Source organism: Symphodus melops (genome assembly GCF_947650265.1).
Source record: "Symphodus melops genome assembly, chromosome: 3".
Lineage (NCBI taxonomy): Eukaryota > Metazoa > Chordata > Actinopteri > Labriformes > Labridae > Symphodus > Symphodus melops.
In genome coordinates, this window is record NC_136693.1 from 6660214 (window position 1) to 6675415 (window position 15202).

At 38.0% G+C, this 15202-nt stretch overlaps 1 protein-coding gene across 2 annotated transcripts in view; it reads right to left on the bottom strand.

The window, feature by feature from the left end:
• Positions 1–9109: 9109 nt before the first annotated feature.
• The window catches only part of map2k5 (mitogen-activated protein kinase kinase 5), a 47647-nt gene continuing 41554 nt past the window's right edge, over positions 9110–15202 (bottom strand). For both annotated transcript variants that reach the window (XM_079339558.1, XM_079339557.1), the window contains one exon: positions 9110–12480. In XM_079339558.1, the coding sequence (XP_079195684.1) occupies positions 12370–12480 (111 nt within the window). In that variant the 3' untranslated portion in view covers positions 9110–12369. The remainder of the gene's footprint in view (positions 12481–15202) is intronic.

The following is a 15202-nucleotide window of genomic DNA, read 5'->3' on the forward strand; positions in this document are numbered from 1 at the left end:
GAGGAGCCTTTAAAACATCCTGATAGTGCTTTGTTAGCACCTACTGTTGGCAGCCTTAATAATGGAGACTGGCTTGCAGTAGTGTATGATGACCACTGGTGGCTAGCCAGGACCATTGCTGTGGATACTGAGCACCAAGATGTGAAAGTCGAGTTTCTACATCCCCATGGTCCAACAACAAAGTTCAAACCAAAGTCTGGCAGGAGGGATGTCTGTTTCTGCCCAGTTGAAGACATCATTGTAAAACTAATGGGAAATGCAACACCACTCAAGTCAAGCCCAACGAGAGAGATGTATACCATAGCCACTGATATGATGGACTTCATAGAGCGTGAGCACATCCGACGCAGATTGAGGAGAAAAGAAGAGCATTAATAGAGCAAAATGAAGGGGAGAGGAACACAGGAGGAGAGGAAGGGAAGTACAGGGAGATGATGTGGAGGAGAGGAACAAGTGGAGAAGAAGACATGGATGGGGATGGGGAGAGCAAGAAGAGGAGGAGAATGGCGCTTATTGTTCTGTTCTACAATGTTTTGTAATAGACGTCAACACCGTCAGTTCAATGTCAACACCGTCAGTTCAATGTCAACACCGTCAGTTCAATGTCAACACCGTCAGATACATGTTTTTGTTGATTTTTGATAAATACAGTTTGTTTTTTATTCAGTTTGTGTTTTCAATGTTATTAAAGACTGTCTTATCTACATGTCTTATGTCTTATTTATTTAAGAAAATTGTTTTTATAATACTAAAATTAAAAACAAATATTGAAAATGCAGATATTTAGAAATTGGGGTTTTCAAAATAGTGTGACATCACAATAGAAGTTTATATATTATATTTTATGGCATATCAGAGTAACTAAACACTACAGCAATCTATTTCAGGACTTTGGATTTTTCTTGGACTGGAGGAGTTAAAATTCTATACTTTTTAGTGTGTCTGACGGAGTTGACACAAATCAAGTTCCAAAATGCAACATGATAATTTTCATTAAAAAATATTTCATTTAGGACCTGTTCCTTTACATGGTTAAATTGTTGAGACATTTCTCTACAAACATATGCACATACAAAGAATGCTGTGTGCATTTAAAAAAAACATTTTTAAAACCTGTTTTGTCCCTTATCTCAAGAATGAGTGATGTGATGTAATTGGTGACAATCAATCCAATTATTAATAACCTGATCGAGGAAATGGTGAATTATGAAGAATGGAGCAATAATATGACAAACAGCCATTCCTTCACACAAGACCCCGCCCTGACCAAGTTTATACCTGATGAAAATATAAGAAACCTAAATTATTTTACACCATGATTCTGAAGTGTGCCTATAAATCAGGTCAGTAATCTGACAGATGTGTCTGTGTGGGTCAGTGAATCAGAAGGATTAATACAAAAAGGAAAGAGAGATCAGAGAGCAATGACATGTATAATTTTGCAACTTCAACATGCACTAATGAGAGTTCCAAAATAAGACCCCCCACCCACCCAAAAAAACCCTCCTGTATTACATGTTGCTGCTAAAATACAATAATCTTACACTATAAATCAAGAGTACAAAGGCAGTGAGGAATAGTTGTGTGAAATAAAGGGAGAGAAAGAGTCAAATCACTAAAGACTATATCATGTTTCTATTCTACTGTCTGAGGTGAGCTTTAATGAGCTAATATTCAGCCTGAAATACATAATCTAAAAATTAGAGGATAAAGTTGGTGATGCTATATTCTTATTGTCTTATATTAAATGGTAAAAACTGACAATAAATGCTACTAACAAATATTGAATCTTATACCATTTATACTTCCATATATGGCTGAAAATGTTTTTCATAATGCAACTAAAGTGGCGGGAAAAAAAGAAGCTATAACTTCACAAGGACATAATTGAGCAGGCACCCTTAACTTATACAGTCATTAACCAAAGGCACTGTTGATTTCAGGAAGCAGTCAGAGAAATTATGAATGAGTTTCAAAACATTTATTTTATTTACTTATTTATTTTCCCTGTTTGTGCCACTACAAAGACATACAGTGCATCACATACAAGGTCATGTGGAGATATAAAAAAACACTTCACTTTTAGGTGTTGTTGAGGGGTTCAATGATAATTACAAAAGTAAAGACCAAACAAAACAAAACACGAAGAGAGTTATTAAATTAAATTAATGCAGGATGTACATATGTATTTAGTGTGTGTGTGTGTGTGTGTGTGTGTGTGTGTGTGTGTGTGCGCGCTATTCTAGCTGTTTTCAAGCTAGAATAGAAGTGATAAATATTGTTGTGAAAAATGTCCTGCCAAAAATAAATGTGAATACACAAACAAGCAAATAAATATTTGGAGAAGGCAGCCAGGTACCAATCAACTCGTTAAGTAGCCTACGTTTTCAGGACAGTTAATGATGAAGGCAGATAAACTAACCACAACACACTGGGGTTTGTTAGAGAGTGTAATACATCAGCTGCCCTGTGTGTGTGTGCGTGTGTGTGTGTGTGTGTGTGTGTGTGTGTGTGTGTGTGTGTGTGCAGCCTGAGCTCGCCAGTTTTACCTCCCTGCAATATTGATGCTGAACCCGATCCTAAGCGCGTGCTCTCTTCTTTCAGCATCAGAGGCTTCCCCCTGCAGCCCCCGCCAATAATTACAATTTTATACTGTAATTATTCCTCTCTTTTTAATTATTTACACCGCAGACCTGAATGCAGCCTTTGTTGCTGGTTATTCCGGGGAAACGTGAGCTGACGTGTGCGGATCAGCAGCGAGGAGCTTTTAATTAGACATTTCAGCGGTAATTTCAGGCGAGCTCTTTATTATTACTGTTGGACACACGTGTCTCGGACCTCACTCATATGCGCTCAATGGTTGAAACAAACCTTTCACCTGAAACGTTCAGGCGGTTCAGGTTTAAGTCATCAGGAGTCCACACTCACCAGGTGAACCAGACCTGATGGATTATTTAACACCAGGGTGGAGGGGACATTTTTTTGTTAAAAATACGGTTAAGTAGGCTAAGCGTTTGATTTACAGCACGTTAAATGCAGCTTTAAGGGACTGTTTGGACATCTGTCACATCATTCTCACTCACAATAGAAAGCGCAAAATGTAACTTAATCCTTCAATGCAAACACTTAAATGAGGAAATGTCTCCATTTATGACCCCTCTTTATATATATAAAAAAAGACATTTCACGTTTCAATTTATTTTCTGTTATTTCAGACCATCGTTTTTCCTCATTCAAAAACAGATAAACGCTGCCTATGAATGTTTTACTGATGATATCGATAGCCTTATTTTGATTTACTTTTTTTCCACAAACTATAAGTGTCATAAGAAGCACAAGATTAGAGAGAATGCATCACTTATTTTGTCCTGGAGATTATGATGTGTTATTTTCTGCCTCATGGGCACCTGAGGATTAAGCTCAAACCTCTTCAGTCCAACACGAACATGCAGCCTAAATAAAAGGGAGAAATTGTGTTTGTTGGCTATTTTCAAAAGTGCAGAACACTCGGGTGTCTTTTTTTTGTTTAAGTGGGAGCTTGAAGAGGCACATTAACAACTCCAAATGTCACCATTGATGCAAGCCAAAAAGCCCTGCACGTGGCGGAGCAGCTGGATAATAATAACTCAGGTTTCAGGTTATAATCAGAGATGTATTTCCAATCAGCTCTTGCATTTTGTCATATAAAGAGATAAATCAAGATTGCTCGATCAGGACAGGTTTAATAACAGTGGCAATTGAGGCCAAATGTTTTATAATTAACAGTTGTATCAGCAGCCTATAAAAGCATGACCCCTATAAATCCCATTTTAGAGAGCGATCAATCCTCCTCGCGGACTAAAGGGCCTATTGATCCCTCACTGCTCGCCTCACCTAAACGCTTTCTCCGCATCCTTTTTTCTTGTTTCCAGTGAAAAGAGATTTTCTATTGCACTCTTTATTGGAGGAAAAGATTCCGCCGAGAGGAAAGCGATGGCTCGAAAATTAAACGGTGACATTTTAATTACAGGACATTGATAAAGAGATGCGGGTAATGGCTGTGTACAGGGCGGACACTCATTGTCCCGACCGATGTGCTAATCAAGTAGGACTGCTGTGGGAAAAGGTCACCGGCCGATACAAAGCGGAGACGCAATGCTCGCTGGGAATTTGGGAATATGAAGGTCCCGGAGTGGCAGAAATGAAGACGCATCTCCAAACAAAGCGCGGTCAATATCCCCGCACAGAGGCCCCGCCAGATGAGATCATGGAGCGTCCACATCCTCATCGCAGACACATTATCACTATAGGTCAGAGCGAGCACAGCCATGGATCATCCGATGACAACATTTACATGCAGCAGGAATCAACTGTGGCAGGAGGAGCTGTCACAACACTGCTGCTCTGACTGATCATGAGCTGTGCTCCCAGCAGGCTGCAGGTTGGTTAAAGAAATCCAAGTGGTCGGCAGGTGTGTTAAAAAGCAGGTGATCAGTAACACAGACTCATATACAACACATTTTTACTGTTTTTCTTTTGATCAGTTAATCTTTATTAAACTTATTTGTATCTAAATCGATCTAACTTTTTTGTACCTCAACTTGTATTGCCTTTTAAGATTTTGTTTATTGTTTTATGATGATCTTGTGAAATGTTGAAATGCTTTTGTGCCTGTGTGAAGCACTTTGAATTGCCTGGTGTCTGAAAGGTGCTGTAAACTTGCCACGCTTACCTTGTAATGCAATAATATTAATATGATTCAGTATCCAAAGGATTTTAACAATGCCTCACCAAAACCTCTAAACTCCAATAAGAAGATGAACGCTTTTATTCGGTCCACATTAAATTATTTTATGAAACTAAGTCCTTCACCTTTAAAATGTTTTAATTAAAGGGCGGCACAGTTCAGAAGAATGAAATACCCAACTCATTCCTGTGGTCTAACACAGATACAGGGAGTTAAAGAAGTGTCAAACACCATTTATAGCCTGTGTAACATCCAACTGTAAACTATAAACTACATCAGGCCTGAGCTGTTGGCCTCTATTAAACATTAGGAAGCCATTTTTTTTAGCGTGCCCCGTGGAAAAAAGCCTGTATGAAAATAGTGTGTTATTGGTTGCTGTCATTGTTCCACCTCCTTCACCCAGTCTGTAAAGAAGTCCTTCCTGACGTGACTCAGGTGTAGGAGACAGGGCAGTCTTTTGAAAATTCTGGCATGTTGGTTTTATCTCTATTATCTCACAGTCTGAGTAAAAGAATTCACAAATGTTTCACCATATACAGGGAAACAGTCTGGGAAGCAAAAGAGGCAGAATTTCCATAAAGTACTTCGGGAACCTATCACTTATAGTATGAAGATGATTTAGCTTGAGCTCTCTGTATCTCTGTAAACGGATAGCCTATGAAAGTTCAGCTAAAATCCCTTCTTAGACAACAACTCCAGCTCCATTTTTGCTGCTCATCTTTATAAACTGTAAACAAAGGCAATGAACAGAAGAGGAAAGGTCTTATTTGTATGTGAACTGGTTACTCCTTAAGCCCTGGAAATGTGTCCTTTGCTCGCAGAGGTTATTGTATTGTGGATAGACCGTATACTTTCTGAGATTGGAGTCAGTCAAATCATTGGAGTTCCTTCACAGTCGCAACTCTAAAGTTACCTTTTTTACAGTGGAAGATGTTTCCCAGCAGAGCTAATGGGGGGATTGTCCGCACATTTCCCTCTGAATCACAAGCAGAAACCTGTTGGAGGAGAAGACATCATTATTTATCTGCTGTGGAACAAGAATATCTAAACAACATGCGTTTGCTTAGCATTAAACAAATGTTAAGATATCAAAAAAAGTAAGGGTGGCGACATCCCCTTGAGGGTGACAATTACAAACGTTCAATCATAAAAAAAGTGTTTTGTCACAGCCTGGTGATGTTTGACCTACATGATTACTGACTGAAAAACCCTAGAATAAACATGCTTTAAAACTCAAGCTGTTTTTAAAAATCATTAAACAGCTATGTCACTGTTTAGTGGACATCACACAGGTTTGTATTTAGTGCAAAATACTGCCATAACCTGCAGGTTGAAAAACTTCTACTATGCAAGTTGTACATTGTTAGCCAATCTGGGTTGATCTTATAAGTGACTGTCTGTGTGCCTAAAGATCCATCACTTTGGTCAAGACTTAAATATCTAAAATATAATAAGAAAGTTAAGATTTTTCATATTCTTGGTGATCATTAAGCAGCGACCTCTGGTGTTGAAAAATGAAGCTCACGCAAAACTTTAAAAACTGCAGTTTCTTGAGTGTCAACTAGAAGTGGACCGTAGCGGACCTTCTAAGTTGGACTTTAAAACGCCTTCTCAGAAACCAAGAGACTATGTCTTTTTTTATACAGTCTTTGCTAATTCCATGACTTGGTTTTAAGTTACATGATGGCGGAACAAATAGTGGTCTTCTTTGAAATGTCTCAATAAATCCCCAAAATTTAAAATAAGCACAACATGCAACTTTGAAAAAATGGGCTGAGACTCAGCGATTGTCACTTTGATAAAGGTATACAAATGCTGAAAAGTTTCCTCGTGTGCTATTCAAACTCGTCAAGAGTCTTTCAGGGTTGGCATGCAGACATTGTAGGGTGTGCACTTAAATTAAACACTTTTGAAGGATACTACAGTAAATGTGAAAAAAGTTAAATAAATTCCTGCGTACTAAGTGAAGGTCTGGAGAGATGCTGTTTGTGCACTGTAGAGTCAACCCTGCTCTTATTGACCTCCTAATCTACTTTCTCACAGATCAAAAACATTTCTGGGACATTGGTGGCATGAGGTTCACACAGCACAGAGGAAGTTATTCTACCCATTGGAGATTTTTGTTAGAAAATATCTTTACAAGGACAAGGCACATTCTGGGTCTTTGTTGTATTTCTGCCTTTGGCGTCCCTCAGAAGGATAATTGGCACTCTGACTGCAGTGTGAAAAAGGTCAAATAGCAGGGGGATCAGTGAAGGTAATAACAATATCAAAAGTATTTAGATGAACCTGGCTTTCATTTAAACATCAAATACAGCGAGGAATTAGTTTAAGCATGATCATATAAGAAAAAAACCCAGCCTGACATAAACATTAGTCCTTCTGCTCTCTGAGGGTCCTTTCAGAGAGTTTGTAATACACATAATTCCACACATTTCTGCCTGATGACACACGGCTTAGCTGTGTTTCAGGGTCCTCGAATGCCTCATGGCTCCTCTGCTGTACAAACAACTGCACGTTATCAAAAAGAGACTACTCTGCTCTACTTTACATTTCAAACTGCTCTAAGACACAAGCATGCAAGAGTATGCCTTACAGTAGGTAACAAAACTAAATCTGTACAGGAGCCCCGAGGGAACATTTGCATTATGAGATTTGTGCATTTAATATGAAAACGAGAGAACATTTCTTTTCTTTTTCACCCACGCTGGGGACAAGACCAATAAATGAGAGATTATTAGAGAACTGCAGCGAAAATCTGTTTTTAAGAACCGATCAGTTGTGTATCATACATACAGTATATGAGACAATGGGCTTCTATAAAGTTGTGTATGCCTGTGCACAAAGTCCGTTTTGATTGATTTATGAATTTTCACCTGGATATATGAATTTTTCATGAACTGTGTGAAGGCTCAGAAACTGTAACATGACAGCTGCTCTTCTGCCATTAACAGCTTTACATTTCAATTTTGATTTCAATGACTTTGACAATTGCATCTTTTTTCGAAGGACATCAATTTCAGGTAACATTTATGTACTTACCATTAAGAGGTAACGAGGTTCAGCATCAGAAGCTGAAGGTTTTGTACTGATACATGTTCCGAGTTTCATTTCATGTTCAAGTGTTTGGCCAGTGGAGACAGAAATCACCAGCCATTCTTCGTGCACATCTCCTTCCTTCCCAACATTTGTGTATTCTGAACTACTTTTCACAGCTTAATGTTAAAACTAAAATACAAGAGTGAGGCTGTTGTTAATTAAAGGTTGACTGAGATTAATTACAAAATGCTAATTTTAGGTGAACTGTAGAAGCAAGGTGCTGACAGGTTTGGGTCAAATAACACCAAGACATTAAAAAGTCACATAATTGATGAAGAGACCATCAGGGTTTTAAAAACAACCTTATTAAAGCCTTATGAGGACTCGTGAGGAAATCGTTGTCTCAAATCATGTTAATAAAGAGAGCGTCAAGTTGGCTTGGATGTGCCTTACACCCAATTCACAATGTATCCACACCAAGGTCAAACCAAAGCAGTCTGATAAAACAACTTGAAATAAATCCCACCATGTGGTGACGATGTTCACTTCACTTTGACCTGGTTTAAAAAGAAAATGATTCATCTGAATGAACTGAACTGTTCAGCATCACACTCAAATGTTCATCCATGTTAGTATTAACCATGATGATGGATGAGAATGAGACGTACGCTCATATTTGATTTTCAGGTTCAAGCAATTGACTCGTTTCCCCTGTAATTAGTTGTGATCTTTAAACTGTTGCACTGCATTGCTTGACAAAACTACAGCTATATTCTAAACATGTAGTGTGCAATCTTACATACAGTTTACAAATACTGACAGATACTGGCAGCTTTTAAAAGGTTTTACATATTCTCAACAGTATATTTTCTATAACGCGACGACAGCCCAACTTCACTCTGTGATCCTCAACTTTAAAACATTAGTTTGAGTTTATCATCTGCCGTCTGCAGTCGGAGGTCAAGAGGTTTGGAAGGAGGTTGCACTTCTGTCACTGGCTTAAAAGGTCCTGATGTTCAAGCTGATGAACCAAACAAGTGTTTAAAAGTCAATTAACACATTAACAGTGATACATCTTTCTCTCAGATGTACACGAGTATTCATTGTTTCCAGGATTTGGGAGTTTTACCTTCAGGCTTCTTCTCTTCACTCAGCGAGATGATGTACGCACACTGCTCTGCAGATGAACAGCCAAACATTATCGTTTGTCTTTGTGAAAGCAAGGACGTCCCTTTCAAAATAAAATAATCAAGATGTGGATTGAGAAAATCATTGAATATACTTCAAGATTTAAAGACATGATTGCTTTGGTTTGAAGAACATCTCAAACTTACCCAACGTATTATGTTTAAATACTTTTATTTTATTATGGCTGGAATATGTGCCAACACAGATAATTACAGAAGAAGGTCCAACTCATTCAGTAATATTACAGCACAAACATAACTGCAGAGTCCCATCAGCACAGAGTAAATGATTCTTGGTTTAGGACAAAACCCCCCCCCCAAAAAACAGGACAAGAAACACAGGATGTGAACTCTGTTGTAACAAAATAAAGGTTAAAAAAGAAAGAAAAAGAACAAGATGTATTTCCACTCGTTCTGCAGATGCATAGTTAATTTCCATCCATAAAAGATGTATCCGACATTTCCGTTCATCTGTTAAGAAGAATGCTTCTCTTTTTTGGTTTAATTTATGTTACACAGACTCGTTTGAAGTGAGTTCAGGAGTCAGTGGCCATGACAAACTATTCTCACTTCAGGTGAGAAGTTTATTTAAAATGTTTTGTTCATAGCTTAGTTATATTTAAGGCCAAAATGTCAGGTTGATATTAAACAGATGAATGACCAGTAGAGTTATTCACAAATGACAGCAACATGACTATATTTCATAATATACACTGTCAGATTGCAGAGAGCATTTTCATTCATTGTGCAACTTTTGGCAAACCACGTCGACGTGCAACCTCTTACTTTTTGTGCTGTTTTGACCAATCATCAAAGTACATTTTGAACAGACATCCTTCTCCGAGTATTTTCTATTAACTAAGGAAATAACTGTTTCTAAGTTTCAGGTGAGCTGTGGCCTCAGAAATCAAATGAAGTATGTCAACATGGGGGGAATTGTGACTTCAAGGAAGCTCTGCTTGATGACACTAACCAAAGAAAAAGTGCGGAAAGCTAAACCTTGATAAGAAATGATTAATTATCGGACATTCAAAAGGTTTAAATGAGAAAAAAACCCCATATAAAATTCAAACCAAATCTCTTCTTGATTGGCTCTGCGCACAAACAGCAGAGGCCTTGAAAAAAAAGGTTTCAATGGCACATCTGACATCTGTTAAGCTACTTTGACCAATAACAATTCAACAAAGAGTGGATACCAGCAGACTGAGTTGAAGGCTACACTGTTCTCTAAAGACTCAATAAATTGCACATGTCACTTTAATTATAAACTATTTTGCAGTTATTTTAAGATTAGGACATTTCTGTACTTAAAGCAGGGGTCAGAACCATCACAAACCACCACAATGCATTTCAATATTATAGGTTAAGGAAGTTTGAGCTTACGTCTAAGAAATGCTTTTTTTAGTGAACGGTTTTTTGTATTGCACGTTTTTGCCTATTTTTAAGCTGTCATTGATAAGTGCATCTCAAGTCATCGACTTGCTTTGCAGTGTAGGTAAATGTTGCCAATGCTGGGATTCTGCCTTAAAATCAGGATACAACTTTTACAACCAGAACATACGCGCATGTGCAGAAACATTAATCAAACACAGCAGACACAGATCTCCATCTCTTCAAGAAAAAGGAAGGCCAAGCCAAAAGGAGGCAGAGAAGTCTTAACTTATCTCACAACACTTGAACTTGAATTATCAATAGTGGCAAAATGTTTGCACAAAGAGAAAATGTTCATTTTGGTCTAAGTGGACTTTTGTTTTGAAGATGTTTCCAGAGCTTCAATAAAACTTCCTGTAATACTTTTAAAGCATGACTTGTTGAACGGGTTCAGCCAACTTTATTCTTTGGGAAAAATCTAGCAAATTTAAATTGGTTACTAGCATCCTTATTGTGTTAGGTTTTCAGATCATACACAAGTGAAAAAAACCCCTGATTATAATTCATATGCAGTGTGGACCTGAGACCCAGGTCATTGTTTCCCTGCATGTATCGTAATGTGTCTGTTTTCCTTTCAGGAATGAAGGTAACAGGCATAAAGGCTTAATGAATAGTTTGATCTGAAAATAATCTTTATAATCAGATTGATGGAAAAAATCCTCTGCAGGCCTCACCATGAAAATATAAAAGTTATTTTCCAAAATGAAATGACGTAAATGTGATTTGTAGTGAAAGGACACTGAGTGACAAATATTAACCTTACATAAATGTTGTCATTGCTGAAAAGGACAAAGGCTCATTTAATGATGTCCGGTAGGAACTACTCATCATATAGAAAACGATGCTTTAAGCCTTTTCTGTAGCACTGCTCAAACATTTGCGTTTGCACTATACAAATCATGTCATTGATGTCTTTCTGGCATTTAATTGCACTTGAACTCCACACAAGAACGGCACACACGTATAAAGTTTGTCTCATCAGGAAGAAATCTATATTATTCAATGTACCAATCTTTAATCCTCTCTGTGCACTGCATTTTTGTTTTCCCTCTCAAATCCTCTATATCATCTGCTTTCTTTTGGCAATGCAATAAAATATATTTCTGTATAGGATAAGACATTTATATATATTTCCAAAGTTACGATCTACAGGTAACTTTACATTAAGAAGTTAGCTTCAAAAAGCTAGCGGAGAAATGCAACAGTAGTTTGTGTTTTAAGAAGTTGTGGTGTTCCATTGAAAACAAACAAAAACTTCCCCTTTTGTCATAGACTGCCTAGTTCCTACCGATGGCAAAAGATGGTTGTTGATCCTTCTACTGCGACACTGCACAGCTGCTTCACACTGCAGCTGCAGGCTTGTTGTTCAGTAAGAGCTTGAAGCTAACATGGACAAGGCAATAACTGGGTGAAGTACACACTGTTTTTTTTTTGGGAGGGGGGGGGCCTACCATAAGAACAACCTATGATTGCTGAGGTAATCAATGACAACACTGGGGACAAATACAGGCACACACATGGGAAGTTATTCACAGGCTTAAACCTTAACATTCAGTAGACAGCTGTCCACAGTAAAGCACGAGCTGGTATTTGAGATACCATCCTAAAAACAGAGGAAAGTCTGCAGGGGTGCTGCAGTCTTATGCTTTGTCCCATTAAGTTAGCACTGTTTATGTCAGTTCATGCCAACATACGTCTCCATTCTCTGTACTCACGAGAACTGTGTGAACGAAGCTGCGGAGTGGAGATCACATGCTGGAGAAAGGGCTGATCTCTGTGCTCTTTCTGGATGCAGAGTTCAAAAGAAGCGAGCTCCTCAATGTCAAAACTAAATACTTCATGTGATATTTAATCACACAAAGTATTCAACATCTCGTCCAGTTGTACGGTGCCATATGGATGTACCTGACCCTGAAGCCTTTGGTAAGTGTTTTAAGGTTCGGGAACAAACATCCAGCTCCATCATGGGCAGACGGGAAGAGGAGGTCAGACACATCCTTGAGCCTGCTGCCCTCGTCTCTCCTCCAGACAGCGACAGACCCACATGGACACCACCTCTGCGTTTCCATCATTATACTGTGCGATGAAGTAATGATCCTACAAAGAGAACGAAAATGAAAAAGACGTGTCAATTATTTCTATAAAAAAAGCTTATTGCAGTGTAAATTTGAGTTCATTGCGGCACAACAAGTTAATAGGATGTTTTTTTAACTGGCAATACTGGTAATGATGGGATGGATCTCTTTGTTATGTTATTATGGAGCTCAGTATTGTTGCTCAAAAACCTTTTGAGTACTTTCAATTATTGAGTGCTAAGAAATCACCATTATGCTTCAATGCATATTTATATGCAATTATAGAGTGTTAAAAATGTGTAGCTTAATACAAAGAACATCAGACAATCGGGACAAGTCTGTCCTCTTCGTAAATCTAGTCATCAGATGCATCTCAAATTGTAGAAGAAAAAATTGAACTTCTAAAATACTTCTTCAAACCTCTTCTCTGTCTACTTGTCCAAGTTTTATCAAAACACTTGAACTTAAAACCCACATCTGCCTTCACTACTTGCAGTTAAACAACTTTCAAACATGGTTTCTGTCCTTTATCAGGCTGCTTCACAGCGTCTTCACTATCTCTACACAAACATATGACCTTCAGAAGAACGCTCATCAAAAACCCAACTTCCCCATGTTACCCCTCACAGCAAACCAAAACTGTTTATAGCAATTAAGAAATATTATTTTTTATGGTCCGACAGATTGGAGCCACAAACATGATTACATGTTTATGTGAAGCCCTGCTTTAGTTTGACTTGCATAATCATTCTTAATCACGAATCCAGAAATAATAATAAAATAGAAATAAACAAAAAGAGGAGCCTCGTTAAAGCCTCTTAAATATTTATGTCCGACAGATTTGGTTTTAAATGCAAAACATTTCTGTGATGGCTCATCAAGGCATTTTAAAGTCCTGTCTTTTATGATGGACATTAATCATCACAGGTTGTAAAATTAGCTTGTGATGGCAGCAGTAACGCAAACCATCTCTGTCAACTATCAGAAATGACTTCAGCAACGCTCTCACATGGATTTGAATTTTCTTTTCTTTTTTTTCTACAAAGAAATGTCCTGATAGATTTTCATCAACAGCTCCAACAAACAAACGCCGGACCACTCTTTGTTGATTGAAAGCTCTTTAAATCTGCTAAATGCTGTCAGTCTTAATTGTTACTGCTGCTCGACTGAAACCGAAATGTCACATGTGATATCTCAATGACAACAGTCCCAATCACCAGCCTCATCTGTGGGGACGAGAGGCAGAGGTCAGAGAGGTCACAGCGGGGTCAGAGGTTAAAGGGGGGGACGTTGTAAATGAGACACTTCAACACAGAGTTTTATTTGTGGCGTCTAGATGTCCAATTAGCCAATCAAGGCTGTGGTCGGTCAGTTTAAATGAACTTGTCAACACTGATTTCAATGATATCTGTCCTTAACAACAAGAGTCCGTCCCGTTTATTAGAGTCCAGTTCTAACTTGATCTGAGCAGACAGACATATTTCATCTGGTACATTTTATTAACTCACAGTGCACGCTTTAAATCGACCCCTGCACCAGCACAAGCTGAGATTTCAGGCTCTCTCTGAGGATCTATTGACAGCTAAGAGATGGACAACACATTTTACCCTATTCTGTTTAACAGTTGAAAAAAAAATGACTGTCCTTCACAAATTTGTGAAAAAGAAAAGAGGGCTTTGATTTTCTGAGCAGCACTTCTATAAATGGAAAGTAGAGAAGAAAGAAAAAACAGTCAGCTACTCTCAGATTAATGTTGATCAATTGAATAAAAAAATAATGTCTTTGTGCCAAACACGTTTGAGTTGTTGCTAATTTGCACTCTTTACTTTTTGTCTATTTATAACACTTCTTTTTCTCAGACTTACTTTTAAGCCAACAACTTATGAGGATCTTGACAGCCTGACTGGAACAGGACACTCAAAGCTCACTGGTTGCTTATTACTTCTCTAAACACTACATTAGGTGCTGAACTGGTCAAGCTATATTTTAGATATAAAGCTTAGAAAAGCTTGAAGTTATTCTGAAATGATGCCACTGTTTGTGATAGTCTATTAGAGAACTATTTTAAGTTTATTTTGAAAATCTTTCTAATAAACGTTTATCAGATATGAAACCATCTACATTATAATTTACACATTTCTTTAAATTGTCAGATAGATCATTTTCAGGCTCAAAAACCTCCCAAGCATTCGTTAAACTTAGATCACAAAATAATGTTAGAACAAGGACGCGAATCAACATGAGTCAAATCATTAGGAAAGGGCTGAGAGACAGAGCCTCGTACATTTGCTCAGATTTGACACTTATTGATTCTAAAGTAAGTCTTGTTGATGTCAGCTGTTTTTTCTGGGGTGGCAGGACATTAAATACCCCCCAGCAACATCCAAACTGGTGCAAGGATGTAAGATTAGGAACAAAGTAGGACAGACTGGTGGTGATGGTCCACTTTGTTTCTCCTGAGAGCCTACTTGTCTATTTGTGGTTACACTGAGATATATATTAAACTGAAGATGATGTATGAAAAAGGAGATTAAAGTCACATAAAGGGTGAATGAAGTCATGTGTTATAGTAAAACCATGCCTTAAATTAACTCCTTCAATCTATTGTTGTGCTTTCTTTTAGACTGTCTTTACTCAGGACTGATACTCATGACTGTGAATATTACGTTACACATTTCTATGTTAAAGTCACACAGTCCTGCGTGCCTTAATCCTGCACAAACTGTAGAGATTGTGAAGGACTG